Source organism: Harpia harpyja, chromosome 3, assembly GCF_026419915.1.
Source record: "Harpia harpyja isolate bHarHar1 chromosome 3, bHarHar1 primary haplotype, whole genome shotgun sequence".
Taxonomy (NCBI): Eukaryota; Metazoa; Chordata; class Aves; order Accipitriformes; family Accipitridae; genus Harpia; species Harpia harpyja.
The window spans coordinates 57,557,876-57,577,440 of NC_068942.1; the positions used below are offsets into that span (position 1 = coordinate 57,557,876).

A 19,565-nucleotide genomic window follows, 5' to 3' on the forward strand; every position below is an offset into this window, starting at 1 on the left:
ACACTGTACTTCACTGCCCTGTGTCATAAGTACAGAGCCAGTGACTAGGAATCATAAAATGTATATGGGTCCTTAGGCTGTGTTTGGGATGTGGGTGCCTAGTGGCTGAGGAGAGATGTGATCTAGGTGTAGAATGGTTCCCAGAAACTCTACTCCCAAGAGTGGGCTCAGAGGAAGGATGGGAACAGAGACAAATCTGGGAGAGCCAAGGTCTACAGCATAGACCTGGCCAGAGATCAGTGTGGGACACAGGCTTAGTTTGCCAAGGGCAGAGGGAACTGGGAGGCTGGACACATAGACCAGATGAAGTGTGAGTGTGTGGAGTTATAGATCCTGTCTTTATGCATCACATTGATCTCATTCACAGTGTTATACTTAGCATTTCATTTATATAATGTCAGGGTGTTACACGGGTTTGTTTATTTTTAACTCATGGATGACTGGCAGTTGCAGTCTGGATGCTCTCTGGTAATGAAATGGGAGAAATTTGTCCAGGTCTGGTGAAAGATCTTTGTCAAAGGATCTCTGGAAATTGAGAGAAATGCATTTTCTTGACCATTCATATTACCTTGTTACCTGGGAGCTAAGTCCAACACAGACACCCTATGCAGGGTATGGTGAAAACACTGACCGCCATTTGCATGCATTGGTAAATGGTTCTGTCATTTTGTGATAAATGTTATATTTCATTTAGGAATTTAGGTAGGAAAAAGAAAAGGGGCCAAGGTGCATTTTGCATCATGCAGTAGGAGTATGGTGCAAAACCAGCCACCTGGTGAAGTGTATCATGACCAGAAGAGCTTGGGACTAGAAGCTGTCTCATAGCCATATGGTCATGCCTGACCTCACTGCTGGTGGCCACTCGCTGACTTGCTATTTGTGCTGTTTCCCATTGTAGACAGGGTTGGAGTGAAACCAGTTTCAGGATTTGGCAAAGGATTCCCTGATGTAAACGGGGTGCTGAATTAATAGAGACCAACACCTGCCAAAGATCCATCTCTTACCAACACCTCTGGATGCCCCTTTCTTGCTGTATCACCACCAGATTCTCCAAAGGCAGTCACATTTCCCACCATACTGAAGAATCCAGCAAGGACTAAGAGGGTTTCCTTCCTGCAGGTTTACACACAGCATCCTGCATCCAGCTCTAAGGCCTACTGAACCCCAGTGGAGCTAGGCTCCAGAACTTGCTTTAGAAATGACCCTGCGTGCCCTGATGGGTTTGCAGTGTTCACTGCTGGCTTGTCACCAGACATTGATTTCCATTTCTGATTTCTCTGAACTCTTGCATGGCTCACACACAGTAAGCTCAGTCTATCTGCTATGAGCTGTCAGGGTTGTCCACTGGAGGGAATGTCTTTAGCTTCCAAGACCTCCCACCGTAAAAATATTTGGCAAAGCTGTGTTGTAAATGGATTTGTGCTTCTGCCTATGCCTACCCCTTGTCCAGGTTGCTCACACCTTCTGTTCGGCACATGTCTGTTCCCCTTCAGCCCAGTACTGTCTGTCCATCTCCTTCTCTTTCTATGCATCTAATGGAGGTTGGTAATCCCGTTAGGTGCTTGCAGCAGGCGCTGCCGAGTTTGCTTGCAAACGCCTGTGCCAGGTCGAGTGTCATTGCCAGCAGCACTCTTGGCGGGATGAAGGTTGCATTAGCGAACAGTAATTGAAATGCAAAATAACATTTTGATCGAGCGAGCAGGCTGTTTATTTATCAGATCAATAGCCAAAATGCCCCATCTGGAGAAGTCAGCGTGATAATAAGTGATAGCATTCCAAGGGCAAAGGGAACAAGCGCAGCAGGGAGGACATGCCGGCTGGGTGAGCTGCTTTGGGTTGGGTCACACCGGGCTGTCGGTTGCTGAAACTTGCTTCTTTTTGGGTCCCTTCTTTGAAGAGGGCAGTCCCCCTCCTAGTAGCATCTGCAAAGGGTTCCAGACCTCTGGACAGAGAACAAACAGTTCTTAAATACGAGATCAAACAGAGTGCAGACATATGTAAAATCACGTGAGGTCTTCTCCCTCTCATGCTCTGGTAGACACAGGGCTGTGACTCAAGGTGCAGACTGCGGATGATGTAGCTCAGTTAGGTGGTGGTTTTTTGATTGTTTTTGCTTTATTGCATTATGTTTGCTATAAAGGTCTGAACACTCACGGTGATGATCTGGAAATATGAAGTCATAGTTTGGCTTCTATAGCAAAGCTGCTGGAATGGTATCTAGGTGCATCCACATAATGAGGAAAGGAGAGATGTGGGAGGCTGCATGTGAGGAAGGGGTTTGTGTGTATTCGCACAATAAATTTTATTATATGTATGCATACCTGCTTTACACAGATACCCTGCAGAATAAAGCTATGCAACACTTAAGCCTATCTCAGAAAGGTACTATATGAAAGTGTAGAAGCAGCTGTATAGCTTCTTTGTGGGTGCCTGACTGCCTGTCTGTCTGCTTTGCTTTTTCTGTCTGTTGCCTTCTGCTTGTCCATTAGTAGGGATGCTAAAGACAGGGAACAGGAAGTGAAACTGAGGTTGAAGACCTTGCAAGCTTATGTTTTTTTCTTTCATGTCCCAAAATAGTAAGAGGGAAAAGTGAAGACTTCCTGTGATGAGGAGATGATCTATTCACCATGACAGAAAGGAATGTTTTTGTGGTTTTTTTTGTAAACACATTTAGTTAAATTTTCAAACAGTGATCCGAATTTGGGAGTAAAATGGAGGTAATTTTAAAGTATTTTGCTTTAGAATTTGTTTGGGGTGAGTTGTTTGGGGTTTTTTTTTATCTGGATAAATGAATGTGCAAGCTACGCAGAATGTTGAGGAAAATTATGCGCTTGTTCTGTTACACAGTTTTCTGTCTAAAGAGTGGTTTGTGGCCATGGTCTCCTCCTCATGTCTTGGTTCAGACAACTAAGAAAACAGGACACCGTGGAGCCTCAGGTAGGGTTGGGCTTGAGTGGACTGGAATCTACTTTGTCAGTCAAAGGAAATGGGGACAAACAATCTGGAAGATGGATGAATGAAGAGGATTTAGAACGAGTCATTAGGGTTTGAAGCTGGAATTTGGGTCAGATACAACTGGCTACTTAATATATGCAGTGTGTGGTAAGAGATCTGCTAAATACCTACCAAAGGTGGGGTTTTACAGACTCAGCAAAACTGAACCTTGAGGTTATTTTAAATAGGTAGCTAAAGATAATCCTGTATGTTACAGCAGTCTAAGGTGTGTAGAAGGAAACTGGCTGTTTCCATGTATTGCTTATTCTCCTCAAACCTGTGGTGTTCATTAGCTCAAGAGGAGCCTGGTCTACAGTTACCTCTCTCATGTACTCCCTTTCTGTGCTTGTTCAAGTGCTGTGTACCAGCTTCACTGCGTGGCACAGGTTTCTTGTCTGTCCTTGACCCCATGCAGTTCTCTTCTTGTGCTTCCATCCTCACTGACAGCCCCACTCACTCCCACTTCCACACTTTTCCAGTGGTTCTGGGACGTCTCCCCTATGCCAGATTCAGTGTTTGCTCTCACACCATTATCTTGCTTTGCCACTGTATCATCTTAGAAATGCTTTCCGGAGAGTCAGGGATAAAAAAGATTTCAAACTGAAAAGCAATAATTGCCTATTGTTATTTTCCATGCTGTAATTTATGTGGAACTAATTTCATTCAGTTTTTCAGGATCTGTCTGGTTTTGAGTAATGTTTCTAATGATGAGGCACTTAATTATAGATTTCTCCGAGAGCTACAGGTGGAATCTAGGCAAAGCCCATCTATTCTGTCTGGATTGTCCTGGCAAGGGTGGGAGAAGGAGGCAGAGTCCCACTACAACTGTAAGTTTTGAAGTGTAAGAAACAGAAACCCTCAAAAAAAAAAATTAACAGGTCAAACTCAGAGAATTCCTAAATGCATCCATGTTGGAGAACACACAAGTTCAGGTTTTGTCTGAATAAACCAAGTCCCCTTTCAGTAAACTAGTATTCATAAAGAAATGTTAATTCTTAAGTCTCTTTTCACATTTGTTTCTAGGATTATGTCCTTGATTTGTAAGTATCTCCCATCCTAACTCCTTCAAACACTTGAAGGAATTAAGCAATACCTCTGGGTCTCTCTTTTTTTCCCTGCCATTGTTAATCATGAATTGTAGGCAAGGTTGAAGGGAGGGGTGCCTTCAATGGATATCTTGAAATGCAAGGAAGTGCAGGCTGAAGAATTTGCACTGGTGGCAATTTTCTCTCAGAAATGCTAAGAGGGTACTGAATGAAAGAAAAGGTCTATGTGAGATGAGACGAGGGATCAGGCTGGGATGCAAAACTAAATGTGATGTGAATGGCAGTGCTGGAGGTTTTCCTTTCCTTGCCCAGCTGCAAAGGTGGAAGCAAAATTCTGACGTACAAGTGTTTGAAGTGTGCTTTACTGAACATGTTGTTGTACGAGTCTCATTCACAAGTGTCTGAAGGACACTGAAGGTACTAAGAGAGATATAGATTATAAGTGCCCTAGATAGGCAGAGTATAAAGAAAGACATTCAAGAAGAAATGAAGGTCTAGCTGAGCATTTCAACAGGGATTGAATTGCAGCTTTGCTCTATGCAGGCAAAATTGTTGAACTGGTGTGAGCAGTCTTCCAGATGTAGAAATAGTGGAGGAAGAAGTGGAAATGTGAAACACAGAATGATAACATGGCGGGGGGGGGAAGGGTGGTGGTAGAATTTGGATAAATAGTGAACAGCAAGTCAGTCCTGGTCCTTGTTTTGCTGTGGTATCAACAGGAAGTATAAGCAAGAAGCATTAGTTCAAGTGCTAAGCAAGTCAGTCTGGAGGGAGCACCATTAGTACACCAGAGGGCAAGGTACCTTTGAAAGGTGATGTGTTAATAAGAGAATGAACTGATAATGTATGTCACACCTCTAGATTAATTGTCACTTCATCTGTGTAATACTTCTTACCATTTACTAACAAGAGTGTCATCCTCAGGGTGAAGAGAAATTACAAGAATGAGGAGAGGGATAAAGGCTAGTAGGAAATCCATAATGTCTTCTGCCCATGAGAAGCCATTTTTATTTATTAAGCAGCCTCCAGACAGTTTGCTGCGGCAGCTTTCATCAGCATGAGCTAACTTGGGCTAGAGAAGATCTACCGATATGTAACTAGGCTCTGGTTATGCAATGGGTCAAAGGGATAGAATGTCTCCTGGGCATTAGACAAACAAATGCTATTTGTGTAAGAGCCAGAATATGAGCACTTGCTGTCTCCATCTCCTTAGGTTGCAGAAAAGCACAGCTTGGGCCTCCATCTCCCCTGCTGTGCAAGGAATATGTTCCTCCAGTCTACATGGCAGACCTGGTCTCATCCAGTGACGCACTTCAGTAGATCTCATACAACCCAGTTCTCTTCAGGAATACCAGGGGAACTGACCCCTGGAGACAGGTCTCTAGATAGGCTCTTGCACCTGGGGAGCTGTGGGACTTTGCTGGCTTCCTTACATATTTTCATTTTAGCTTCTTCAGCCTCCTGACTCAAAAGTTCTTCCCCTAACCCACCATCAAATTATAAAGCAAATAAGAAAAATCTGTATCTCTCTTCAGAGCAAGGGTGAAAGGCTGGCCAAATGTGATGCATTTTTACAAAAAAAGCCAGGCCCTGATGCCCAGCAAAGCCAAAACCAACAGAAAATGGTTGTAATTGGAATTAGATGGTGTAACTCTTTTAGAATAAAATGCTGACAGTTGGACCTTGTTACAACCTGGCAGTCCAGGTTTGTGAACTACAGGTTGGTATTCATGCTGTGGAGTAGAACTCACAGAATGCTGTCTTCTCCAAATTAGAGAGCAAGCTCATCAGCCTATTGCTAAGCTATGGTTTATGTTTGTTCCAAAGACAAGTATGTAGTACTTGTGTGGGCATATTATGGACAAATGCCTTGCAAACAGGCTGTCTGGGGTTTGCCATACTCTATAGAATAGAGGCATAACCCACGCAAGCCAAAGGGAGCCGCCACTAGCAAACATGACAGAACTCTTAGAAATCGTATCTGCAATCCAGAGAAAAATATTTAGATTGATCTGAGGTTCTGACTCTCTTGTCCTTTATAGCAATGCAAAATACTGTGATTTAAACAAAAAACCTCTAAAGCCTGTGCCACTGGTAACTTGGTGATTTATGTTTATGATCATGCCCATCAGGCATGTACTACGCAAGCTCTTGCCTACCCCCAAAGAGAAATGAAGTTTGTCTGGGGAACAGGATATGTTCTGTATGATAGAATAAGACCAGAAAAGCTTCCTTTACTGTGGCTGGTACGGCTGAGTTATCCACAGTTATCCACTGTACAGGAGTGAAGTAGCACATTGGCAGATCCCATTATTCTTGGACTGTTGTGTGGAGAAGAGCTGTCAGTGAAGATGAGGAGTCTCTAGATGATGTCTCTCTCATTTGAAGTCCATATTGAGTAGAAGAGCAGGAGAAACCAGTGGGTGTGCTGACCCCTTGACTCCCTAGCACCATGGAGGGTGTCCTCGAAGCTGAGAGGCAGGGTGGGGGAGCATGTGTGTGAGCTGTCCATGGTAAGAGCAGGTCGCCCAACAGGTGTGGGCGTCTCAACTCCATGACATTAACTCTTTGCATAGGTGACCTAAAATTACACTGGCTGTTATTGCAGCTGTCATGTCTAGCTGCCACTTGGAAAACAGTATTTATTTCTGTCTCTTGTATCTAAAAAAACCGACCTGACAAAATTTGGCTTGTTACTGGTGTTGCAGCCAGTGTTTGAGAACCTGATCTGTATTGTTTGTCAGCCAGCTGTGGGTTGCAAAGCTCTCTCATATGGCCCACAAAGGACACAAAGTCTATGTTGCCCAAACGGCATCATGGCATTATATGCATATCTCATTTACACATGCAGGGCAGTTTTATGTCATCTGGGCTAACAAATACTGATAGCAAAAATAGGCCTGTACTGGAGAAGAGGTTGGATGGTTTATCTCTGTGTAAATCATTGGTGTTTCTGCAGATTAAACTTCTTTGGTCTTTCATGGTTGGTTTAAAAATGTCTGTGCAATCCAAAGTGTGCTTTTGTCACAAGCTGGGGCCTGAAGTGAGAGGTTTATACAGGCAGTCTTCCTGGATTTTGCCAGTAAAACTTGAATCTACGGTGAGGACTCCCTGTTCATGGGCTTCAGGACTGAAGTGCAGTTCCACAAGCACAGCCATAGGGCACCTGGAAGTTAAAAGCTGTACAGGCATCTCGCCTGCAGGCTTTTTCAATTTTATGGTAGATCTTAAAGGACTTAAAAAAAATCAAGATTTCATTCTGTCTGGAATCCACACCCAGCTGTGAGAACCACCCAAAAAAAAACATTTCTGACCTTTTACATTTCTCCTTGTGCCTGGAATAGAGAAGATTTTGCCTGAGGAGGGCCTGAGTGTTCTCTCTCTCTCCCCCTTCGCTCAGCTGATACTAGTCCTACAGCTATATTTTAGCATTAATTTTAATGACAATTTCAGTCTTACTGTTGGAAATCTCCAACATGTTGGTTTGGTGAGTTTGTGATTTTATCAATAAATACTGGTGAAGGGACTGGCCTACATGGCAGAACTTCTGATGCCCATTCCTTACCTTCCTCCAGGAAACTGGCGTATAGCACTGAGCTATCCTTGTCTTTCCTATTGAAGATCACGTAATGAGGACCAGCTAGTAGAGAAGCTCGGCAGTGTTGCCTCTAAACTTTCCTTGATCCAGTTTGGAATAGGGAGTGCTGCATGGAGAAGGTACAGGGTCAAATACTTGGGTTTGCATCAGCACTTAGGTGCTCAGATGGTATTAAGTTACTTAATTGTGGATACCTTTAGCCAATAGAGAATTCTTCTGATAGGGAAAGGTTACCTTCTGTTACAAAGCTGGATATTGTTCTGGCTGTCTTGCTAAGCAGGTGTGAGTGGTGGACCTTGTTTTCTCTTGAGTCAGGTGAAGGCTTGTAGATAGAGTACTGAATTCCTGTAATTTTCATATCCAGATGTAGAATAAAGAGGTGAACATAGCTACAAATGACTATTTCTGGCAAAAATAACCTCAAAAGATGTGCAATAAAATAGCCTTATCTGCATCAATTCCAAACTTGTAATCCTTGAAGTTTAAAAGAAAAAAAAAAATTGGGGGACAATATTTACTGCCTTGATTTTATAACACTAATCTTTTGTGCCTTTCTGGTCCTGTCCATCTAGCAGTCTTTCCCTCTCTTATTATTGCTGTTGTTCTCAAGAGAGCATTAAACTCATAAGCAGTCCAGCCACTATAGAGAAATAGCAAAAGATGAAAGGCTGGAGAAGAATTGGAGAAACTTGTAACAATAACCCAATATCACTGCCTGAGGGAGATAACGCTAATGGATAAAAACCTAAAACACAATGTTGACTTAGTCTAAACCTGCATATTTACATCCAGAATCACTGAGACAGGAGCATGCTTGTCTGAGGGCAGTTATAGGCACGTAAAGGGTAACAACATTGTTAGTCATAAACAGCAGTGGGTTTATGAAACAGGAGTACAGCAGACAATAACCTTTCTTGATACAATTAGATAATTAGTGGGCAAAAGGAATGCAGTGGATAGACTGTCTCTGGACCATGCATGGGCTTTTGACACAAAGCTGTGCAAGATCTTATTAGGGAAATTAGATCAAATTGGTTTTGATACAAATCCTGTGAAATGAATCGTGGATTAGCTGACAGAGTGTAAACAGAAGGGTTAGAGACATTCTTTATCCTTCTGCAAAGGTGGTGTCCAAAAGGGCAGTGTTTTGGTTTTAAATATTCATTAGTGACCTGGAGGAAAATGTAAAAGGCATGGTTCTCAAATTTACAGTTGACAGAACTGAAAGATACTAGAAAAAATTGACAGTAGAAAAAAGAAGAGCTAGGCTGAAGAAATGAGCATTATTAACAGGCTTTGGTAAAACAAGTGGCAATTAGCAGTGTGTGGTTTAAAGATGATACTGGATCTACTTTGGAACAAGGAGCATCTCCAAATTTCATGTTGTGCAGAGCACGGTGGCAAAAGCAGCTTATGTTCAGAGAGGTCCCAGTGAGACAGTGGCTATCAAATGATGTGAGCTGATGTGCAACCTGATGTCTGGCAAAGCTACTGCTCAGTTGGTCCATATGTCTGCCCGGCTGTGTGCTTTCCAGAGTGACTGTCCCCTGTAGTGCTGTGGCATCACACTGTGTGATTCGGGGCACCTTGCTACAAGAGAGACCCAGGCAAGTTGGAACAAATCCAGAGAAGGGCCACAAAGATGCTAAAGGGATTAGAGGGAATGACCTATGATGAGGAAAGGTGAAAAGAACGAAATGTTTAGAACCTCTAAGCCTGTTACATGGGCACAGAAATAGTAACGGAGTTTCCTGTGCCAGCACCGAGGAGAGTTGGATCAAGTCTCTCTCCTTTTACATTCCTATTAAGGTAACTAGAGCTGGGCAAAATGGCTGTTCATCACTTTGAACTCTGCAAAAAACATTTAGCTGTTCTTCTTGAAGTTCAAGATGTTGTATTTCATTGCCAGGGGACACTCTGAGTCTCTTTAAAAATCACCATAGGATCTCCATGAGACTTGCAGAAAGTCGGAGCTGGTGAGGCTTAACTCAGTGTGTGCAGCCCAGCAATAGTCAACTACGCAAGTTGTACCAGAGGCCAGAAAAGAAGAACACAAGCTCTGGAATGGCTGGAGTACCTTAGCTATGATCTTTGATCTGTCTTGGTGTTAAGGACTTTTACCTCTAAAGCATGTGTTCACATCTAACCAGAACTTGCTATGTATTACTGTATCCTGGAAGGGAACAGGAGCGTCCTGTAAGGATGTAGGGGGTTTGTTACTGTCCTTGATTCACTATCAGACAATCACTGTTTGCCTGCCTTGGGGAGGAAGTCTCCTTAATTGAGGTTGTGAGTTGAGAAGTGAGTTGGTCTTAGGAGATTGAGCTCCCCTCTTTTTTTTTTTTCTTTTTTTTTTTTTGCAGTGGAGGGAAATACCTCAGTGGGTCCTGTTGAGGTCCTCTGTGAATTTTGGGCTTTTTAAGAGACAGAAGCTGGGATTTGAACTCTGCTGACTGAATCTGACAGTATAGCTCACCTCCTTGTCATGCCTTTTTCATAGCATTGTCCTCTGTCTGCCCTTAACATTACAACTCCAACTCCTTTTACTGTGGAGTTTTTCAGTGCAGAGCAGTGTTTTATGGTGGTTTTGCCTTCCATTTTGACCCTAATCTCATGTTATTGTGCCCAGTGATCTTCAGATTTTTACTACAAATACAATTCTCAGGTAGGGAAAGGTTCCAGAATCTGGCCAGCACAGCAGCTTTCAGCTTTGCTGTGAGATGCTAAGATCTGGACTCAGCTAGCAAAGCTTCATCTTCCTCCACACAGTCAGCTGGCATTCCACCAGGAGATCTGCAATCTGTCTGGGTGCCCTGCGGGATTAAAGATGAATGCACCTGCAGCAATTATTCCTGTAACTGCTCCATGGCCTCTGGTCCAGTGTGACCCTCTGGGCAAAGCATGGGCATTCACCAACTCATCATGCTGTCTCTGAGAGGGACCAAACTCTGGATTCCTCTCAAGTAACACCAGGCAAAGCAGCTGAGGAACGTGAGATGCCTGCCCATACTCTCAAGGTCAACAGCCTTGCCAAATAACAAACTTGGCCAATCGATTCCAGAGATAGGAGATGAGGTCAAACATTGAGGATGAAACAGAGAAGGGAAAATTAGGAGATACTTGGGTCAAATGAGATCATAAGGATGCAGGACTGTGAAGTTGCTGCATACAAACATCTACCTTCATATCAACAGACACACAGATATGATATATATATATAAGTGTGCACTCCAGCCTTGCTGTATCACAGAATGTTTTGTCCTGTCCCCTGCTGGGTTTGACCTCTTGGCAGAAGGAGTTGCCACAAATACCAGGTAAATAGGCTGAAACTGAAATAGAAATAGAAATTACCCACATGACCATAGTACGGTAACTTTAAACCAGCAGAGCTTCCAAGAAGAAGAGTCAAGCACCCCCAGTCAGTCAGAATTCTTTGGACATGCCATCAGGAAAACGCATGTATTTAGGTTTTCTTAAAAGCCTTTGACAAATTGTCTTGCTGAAGGGAAAATTTAACCTCTCAGGTTAATACTATTATCAATTAAGAAGTGTCTGAGACAGAAAAGAAGGGCAGAAATACCCTGCCCAGAAAAGAAAGAGAAGTCAATTTTCAGCATGGTAAAGGTTAACATGAATCACCCACAAAGATCAGTGTTGTAGTGTTTGATCCATGTGTTAATGATCTGGGAAGTGGGTGAACAATGAGACTCTGCAGATGACATCAAATTATCAAGAAAGACTGAAGAACTCCAGAGGATCCTAATAAAGCTGGGTGCATGGACAGCACAGTGGTAGTTGAAATGCAATGTTGACTATTGCAAAACATTGCACACCAGAAGGCATTAATTTGATTTTGCATACATCTTAATGGATTCTAAAGTAACGGTAGCAACTCAGGAAAAGATCTGAGGATTGCAATAAGTAACTTGCTGATATTCTCTGTTGAAGAAATGGTAACAATTTAGATTTTAATTTAAAGAGGAAAAAAGCAAACAATGTAAGGAGTTATATAATAGATAGGCTGAAAATAACACTGAAAATATGGTAACGTCAGTAGGTAATTGATGGCATGCCTTTGTCTTGACTACTGTCCAGACCTTCAGCTGGAGAAGTGATGGAGCGGTGCCAGTTTCATGCTGCTGAGGAGCTGGCTCATTGAACTCTGTTCTGGATTAAACAGAAATAGCCAGGCTAGAGGAAGTTCAGAGATGGATGATGAAGCAGATAAGAGGTCTGCAAAAACTTCTGCGTGAAGAACAATTATATAGATAATGAAGAGCTGAATGAGGAGAACATGGCAAAAGTACATTTCCTGAGAAGGAGAGTCAGGAGACGTTCAGGGAGCCTGAAAGGCTGCAAATACAGTATAGGCAAATAAAAGTGGGATTTTTTTGTTTGTTCGTACACCGCACAAGTAATCCTTGGAACTCATTGCTGTAAGATATCACAAAAATTAGCAGTGTTCTAAAAAAAGGCTGAACATTTATGTAAGGAGTAAGACTATCTGTGACTAAAATAAATAAGAAGAGCTTGCGCATTTGGTAAAGATGCAGTCCTTTCCATATACTTAAGAGCATAACTCTCTCTCTAAGAAGTGGGAATTTGAGAGAAGTGTCTCCATGCAAAAGCCCTATAATAGTAAATAGAAGAAAGATTAAGATTAAGCTGGAGGAAACACCGGATCAGATGATTTTCCTTCAATTTCTAAGCTCCCCATTTAATGATGATAGTGAAGCAGGGGGTAAGGAATCCAATATGAAAATTAATCAAGACTTCTGTATTACAAATGAAAATCCAATCTGAGCAGGTCCTTTCTGCAGGGTCTGCTAGTGAACTTTTTGCTTAGAGCCAGGGCAGCACATCTTGAACTAACCAAACATCTTTTTCACCTGGCCTGCCACAGACAGGCACATTTCTTTCTGCTGTCCCAGGGGTAGATTGTGTTCGGGGTAGATTGTGCCTCATCAGCACTAATGCCCCTTCCCAGCACTGCAGCCTGTGAACAGCCTGAATCATGATCTACATGAATAGCCTTGTCTTTATTCTAACGTGAGTTTGTGGGGAGTAGGTGGGCTATTCTTAGTGAGTTGTACTGATACCCCTGAAGGAGAAGGATCTGGGTGGGGGCGAACTGCCTGAGCCAGCTGGAGTTGGACTGAGGTGGGAAAAGCAGGGCTCTCTTTTGACCAACCTGGAGCTGGGTTTGGCCAGGAGGCCGCTGAGTGCCTTTGCTCTCTCCCCGCAGGCTGCTTGGCAGAATGGCCACGGAGGAGCGGCACCTCTCCTCCAGCTGTGGGTCCTTCATCAAGACGGAGCCCTCCAGCCCATCTTCTGGCATCGACGCCATCAGCCACCACAGCCCGAGTGGCTCCTCCGACGCTAGCGGTGGCTACGGCATCGCCATGAGTGGGCATCCCAATGGCCTAGACTCACCACCCATGTTCAATGGCACAGGGATTGGCGGTGGGTCCTGCCGTAAGCGTTACGACGACTGCGCCAGCGCCATCATGGAGGACTCGCCCACCAAGTGCGAGTACATGCTCAATGCAATCCCCAAGCGGCTGTGCCTGGTGTGCGGGGACATTGCTTCTGGGTACCACTACGGCGTGGCTTCCTGTGAGGCGTGCAAAGCCTTCTTCAAGAGGACTATTCAAGGTATGGTGGGAAGGGAGGGACACTGAGACATTCACTCCATAGCAAAAATGGGAGGCAGCCCCAGACATTGCTGAGACTGCAGTTTTTCCATGTCATATAAAAGGGGGAAAGGGAGGATGAAGGTAATGCACCTAACCCTCCATCCTTTTGTATGCTTCCTCTCTCCTCCTGCTCAGCTCTGGTCCTTCCAAATCAACCTGGACATGAAGTTAGGCTTTGTGGTGGTAGGAACCTTTGCCACGTTCCTAGCCTGGCTGGCTACCAGATCTGGGTGTCTGGCTTAGTGGATCTTCCTGCTGTTGCTGGTGGCACTGATACCCTGATAATGTGGCTGCTAGTGGAGTGAGGCCTGGAAAGGAAATGCTTTGCACTCTAAAGGTGTTTTTAAGGCTCATTTGAAGAGTGGATGCCCCTGCCTAGAGATGGCATCTCTTTAGAGATGTCTGCACCTTGAGGTGAAAACTCCAGCATTACAGGCATAGAGAGGTTCTCACTCTGTCCTGCCAGTCTTAATTTGTGGCTGTGGACTCCATACAGACCTCACCACAAGGCTGGACAGGGCACTTGGATGACAGTCAATCCTGTGTTCATCCTTTTCCAGTTCCACCAACCCCTTTCATTCAGATGCAACTTCTTTGAAGATAAAAACTGTAGGCACTGGAGGAGATAGAGATACCCAGTTTTTCTCAGTCTTACTAAGGATGAGAAGTTCCTCAGGTGATTTTGAAAACCTCATTGCATGTATGTGTAGATGAATTGCAGTGCATTGCTCCTGCATGTACAGTTCACATATGAGGTGTTTGGCTGTGTCCTGACTGCCCAAGGTATGACGCAGGTGTGCACACACGCAGGTACAATGGTATAGCCAAAAGTGGGAGTGCATCCAGGCAAGCTCCAATATCCATGGATGCTTGGGTGTACTTACATAAGCAGGCCCCGTGTGAGCAAACATGCCTGGACGTACAGATACTCCCTTTATTTCTCACGCTCTCTAACTGGAAAAAGGACAGGATCATTCACCTTCCAGTGGAAAGTGTATTGAGTTTTGGTGGGTTGACTAGAGACAGATGTCCAGTGAGCAAGCAGCTGTGTGTGTACTTGGCTGTTGGCTGGGGTCAATCCACTACACCAACACTTCCTTATCTCCTGTGAAATGAAAGAAATGCACATGTGGGGAGAGCACTTATTTTATTTTTGTTCATTGAATGGGCCTGATTACACTCTATCACTGGGAATGTCCAACCCTGGAGTGGACAGAGCAGTACAGGGTGCAGTTCAGCCCAGGTCTCTGCAGAATTCACCATTTCTAGCTTAATTTCTTAGATTCCAGATATCTCTCCTTACTACTATCTAGCTGTGGAAATAATCACTTTTTATTGCCCCACTGACTCTTCCTCTTTTATTATGCTGTGTGGAAAGCATGGCCATCTCTAGGGCATTGGGCTGTTCCCTGGCAGTGTTTCTGTGATTTGTCATTGCTGAATCTCCTGTGATTGAATGTGAATTTTACTTGCACTTCTGACTGTCAGCACTGGCTCTGTCCCTCCTCCAGCACTTGGACCCATTCCCAGTGTTTCTTTTTGGCACATTCAGGTGCTAAAGGAGGGACAGGGTAGTACTCTGAAGCAAAGCCCTAGGGGCTTCTTATATAGGAAGAGACTGAAAAACTAACCCCTCATAGGAGCAATACTGGGGCACCTCTGTGGCAGAGCAGAAGAGAGGCTTAACCTGGAGAGAGAGAAAAAGACCTAGGAATTTTTGAAGAGTTTTCAGAGAAAATCAAAAGAAAATTATGTAGGGCGGCAGTACCTGAAGTCTGTATCAGCCTGGGTGATATGTCAGCTGACTTAATCCCAAGAAGGGAGAGTGCTTCTCTCCAACCCCCTCTCCCCAGCACAGCCATATTCTCTCCCTGTGGTTCCCTAACTGATTGCCTGTTAATGTGTAACAGATGGGGCAAAGGAGTAAGTGGAGATTTCTCTCACCCTGTCACGAGCTTGGGCTAGCAACTGAGGTACCAAAATGCTTTTCTTCTGAGTGGGAGAGTCGAGCATGCTGTGCCTGAGGGTGAGCAATTTCAGCTATGGAGCTGAAGTCTGAGCCCAGGGGAGTGGGCAGCAAATAGGGCTGCAGAGTTTGGTTGAGTCAAGAAAATACACTGTTCCCAGGGCTCTGCTGCAGTGCATGCAATATCCAAGCACAGCCCTGGGTATGCAGGGGAAAAGGGTTTAAGGATCACGTAGAAGAGATGGCAAGTAGCAAAAGCATTTCCAAAAGGTGTTCATCCTGCAACTCTATTATATTTAGTAGATGTGTTAAGCATCTAACTGAAGAAGTGGGAAAATCTTCATCCAGGCTGCCTAACATTGATGTAGGGTATGCAGAAAGCATGCAAATGTGTATGTTATACAATTACATTCCCTGCTAGTATCAAAAGACTTGCCATGATTCTGGTATCTGGGAATGGCATTGACTCAATGGTTTGAGTACAGAGATGGAGCTACAACCCCAGGATTTCCCAGGTGCTCAGGAGATGCAGTAGGTAAATTCATCATCAGGCTTTTGTGGTCTTGGACCAGCCACTTCACTTCTGTGTGCTTGAGCATTGAAAGATGAAAAACTAATGACTATTATGAGAGTACTTAATCTGTTGGCCCTACATTTGGTAACTTTATTAAGTAACAGGTGTGCATGCTGCTATAAAATGGGTCTAAATCTGTCCTGGATGATTAGACTACCGCAGCCCTGTGTAAATACCCCTGATCACGAAGCAGAGCTTCACGCTAAGTCCCCGCCCCCCCCCCCCAACGACTCCCCTCCCTTGCTACAAATGACCCCAGTCTGCCTATTGGGTTTTTTTAGCTGCATTAACTCATGTAAAACCTGCATGTCTTGAGGCAAGAGGATCCTGGAATAGCCTGCTGCTACAGCAGTGGGAAGAACAGACATCCAAGCTGCAGACCTTTTTTGAGCCTGACAGCTCTGCAACTCACTTTCCCCCTTAGACAGGTGAGGCCAGGCTGTCCTGGACAGCACAAGGGCTGTTGTTTTTCAAGTGATGCAGAGAAGATAGGCTGAAAGCCAGCATGGACATGGCTGGTTATCTCTGAAGTCACTACTGCTGCTATGTGGGAGTTTTCCATCAGTAGGAATTTTCCAAAGAAAAGCAGAATTTTTACCAAGTCAGATTTCCCCAAAGAAAATGTTGATGATAAGATTAAAAAAGGTCAGGAAAATCCGAACTGTTGATTCACTTCAAGCCGAATTGGAGTGTTTGGTTTTGCTGAACTAAGCCAGGATCACACAACACATCCTAACCTATCCCACAGGTTATGGGGGCGTCACACCTATGATCTCTCTCATGTTGTGTTACATGGCCCAAGAGAAGGATCAAGGCCTGGAAACCTGTGTGTCATTTCCACTTTGCAGCACTGGCAGTGCTTGAGATGGAAAGGCGAAAACCTGAGATGAGATGACAGCACGCGCCACTGGGCTGCAGGCCTTTCTCTCTGAACATGTTATTTTGAACCCCAGGGCTGGACTTCCCACGCTTTGAGGCAGAGTCAGAAATTCTGAACTGACTTGATGCATTTTCCATCAGCTAGGCTTGTCTGACAAAACTTTAATCCTGTTTCTCTGCAACTGTATTGCTTTGTGGGAACTGTGCTTTGGGTCCCCATTATATTCTAGTGGCATTCTGCATTTACCTCCATGATGCAAGTGTCCTCCATAAAAACATGTGCCATGGGCATCACCTGACTTTGTGAATATTGTGGAAGGTGCAACCTAGCGAAGACAGGAGAGAATCTGAGTTTTGGGCATGTTGAAGTGTGCTGCTGTTGGTGCTTAAGAGAGGTCTGGTTTGAAACCCAGAAATTCGTATCAGTTGAACGTAATGGAACGGGTCTGTTACATGAAAGATAATGTGTTTTAGATGTTTCTGAATTAAATTTTTTTGAATTTCTATTGCATGGAAATCCTAACTAATCCTTTCATACAAATTAGGGCAAAGGCAAATGCTGGATTTCTTATGGGATACAAATTCTTAATCTAACTCTACTCTGTTCCTTCTTTTAATAGTTTGCTCAGTAGATAGAGTGTTATATATCAATCAAATATATTGTCATTATCTTTTGTTCATCAGTCGTTACAATTGGTAGGTAGTTTTGCCTATTCTGAATATTAACTAGTAACAGTACTATGTAACCATATGAGTCCTTTATTATTCAACATATTCATGACTGTGACTACCCTTCATCTATTTTTCATCTTCAAATGGTGAACATTAAGGCTATTTCTAAAATGACCCGTTAATATAAAATAAAAGCTTAAAGCTCAGCAAAATAAATCTGAATTAAGATTTCTCTCTCTGATCTTTGTGAATCATCTCATTGTGTGCTTGGAACTCATACCCATAAGGTGATACACACTTGCAAGCAGTGATATTGGGGAGAACTGGTTATTGGAGAGTCAGAGAGAAGAGACACATTTACCATCATCTTCTGAATAGGCAGGTTGTGTATCAGGCAAAGCGTCTGCATCTGTGGATTCCCTGCTTGAGTCTTGCAAGCTTCAAACTCAGTGCATGTAGCAACACAACTGCTGTGCTGGGATGCCCTTACACCAAGAAGGGGCTTAAAATGTGGATAATGCAGCTTAGAAGACTTGTAGGGATTTATAACAGGCTTGTAACAAAATCCGTAGTCTTCTAGGGCTTCCTGGTTGTCGTTACGGTGGTTAGAGTGGGAAGGGAGGAGCAGTTGAGTTTGCTCATTTTCCTGAGCAGAAGAGCATTACCATCCACAGGATCAGCAAAGGGCCTGTGAGATGCAGAAGGGAGGTTTTGTGTCCCTACAGTAGCAGCCACAGCAGCCAGGCACTGTCCTATCCTGTTGTCTTTCTCAGAAACGTGCCTGCTACTTTCCAGGTGGGATTTCACAGCCAAAGAACAGGAGATGTTCTGAGCTTTCCAAAAACTTTTGAAGCTTAACCAGGGAAAGTGCAGTATTCCCCAGATCTAGTGCCCGAGTGCTGCTTACTATTCACAGCTCTAGCACTTGGATTCAGAAAACCATCTCCACTGCACTCAACTCTATTAGTCTTCTGTTTTCTTTTTGCCTCAGTGCATCTATACAGAGAACTCTGTGCAGGATCTTTTCTGTAGAACTTCAGTAAAGTATTTCTGTGTCAGAAACCCTACAAACAAACTTGCTGCCAGTAGGGAGCTCCGGGGCCCATCTCCTGCATCCTCATGCAAGCAGAAGGCTGATTTGAGTGAGGTTGTGCAAAATGTCCAGTTCCTCTTCCGTGAAGCAAGGAGCCAGGTGTGCCACCCTGAGGATGAAACAGCGCTGGTGTTACACCTATAGCTACCCCCTTTTCCTCTCATAGCATCAAGAGTCCTGAAGCCTTGGTCCTCACATTTCTGTTTTTCTTAGTGTATAAGCTGCATGAAGTAAAATTTTGTTAATCTAAGCGTTAGGGCTTATCTCACCTGCTTTTCCAAAGTCTCATTGTCCTGCAAATGATAAACACGTGTACTAGGGTGGGGAGTTTTTCAGTTTTGCTTTTGTTGGGGTTTTTTTTTGTTTGTTTTTTTTTGTGGTTTTTTTGTGCTGTTTGTTTGGGTTTCGGGTTTTTTTTTTCTTTCAAAAAATAGGAGCCTCTATTGATGCTTGTATATACTCAGGCACCTAGATCAGGGACATGTCCCTGGAAGCATAGGACAGCCATGCTGAAAATCAGGTTGCTTATTCAAGTGCCTAAATACAGATTTACAGGTTCAATATTTGAATCCCTTTCTTTGAAAACTGTGGCTTAAAAAATAACCCCTTTTACCTCACAGAGATCATTGGAGAGATTTTCCTCTGATTTTCACAAAGTACCTCTCCTCACACCAGGACTCAGACTGTGATGCCTCAGTTAGAAGGGCTAATTTAGGTGGAAGGTAATAGAGAATCCACTCCATGCGTATTATCAGTATTCCCCACCCTGGTGCAGGAGGTCAGACTAGTGCCTGCTGAGGGCAGAGGAACTGCTGGTCTGGCACTGTACTCACCAAGGACCTCTTTACAGTTTTCAGGTCCCTTTTCACTGAGACACCCAAATGATCTCTTTACCTTCGGAATCGGAGGTAAAGAGGATTCAGGACAAAAGCTTGTGGGTCCTGAAATGAAAGTGTCATCAGAGCTAGTGACTTATTGAAAAGTTGGGTTGCTTTCTTCTGCAGACTGTCCCAGTCATGCAGAATAGCTGTGCCATGGAGGCATTAT

At 43.9% G+C, this 19,565-nt stretch overlaps 1 protein-coding gene across 2 annotated transcripts in view; it reads left to right on the top strand.

Moving 5' to 3' along the window:
• The window catches only part of ESRRB (estrogen related receptor beta), a 132,178-nt gene that overhangs the window by 75,503 nt on the left and 37,110 nt on the right, over positions 1–19,565 (top strand). For both annotated transcript variants that reach the window (XM_052782791.1, XM_052782790.1), the window contains exon 2: positions 12,884–13,293. In XM_052782791.1, coding sequence (XP_052638751.1) covers positions 12,884–13,293 — 410 coding nt within the window. The remainder of the gene's footprint in view (positions 1–12,883; positions 13,294–19,565) is intronic.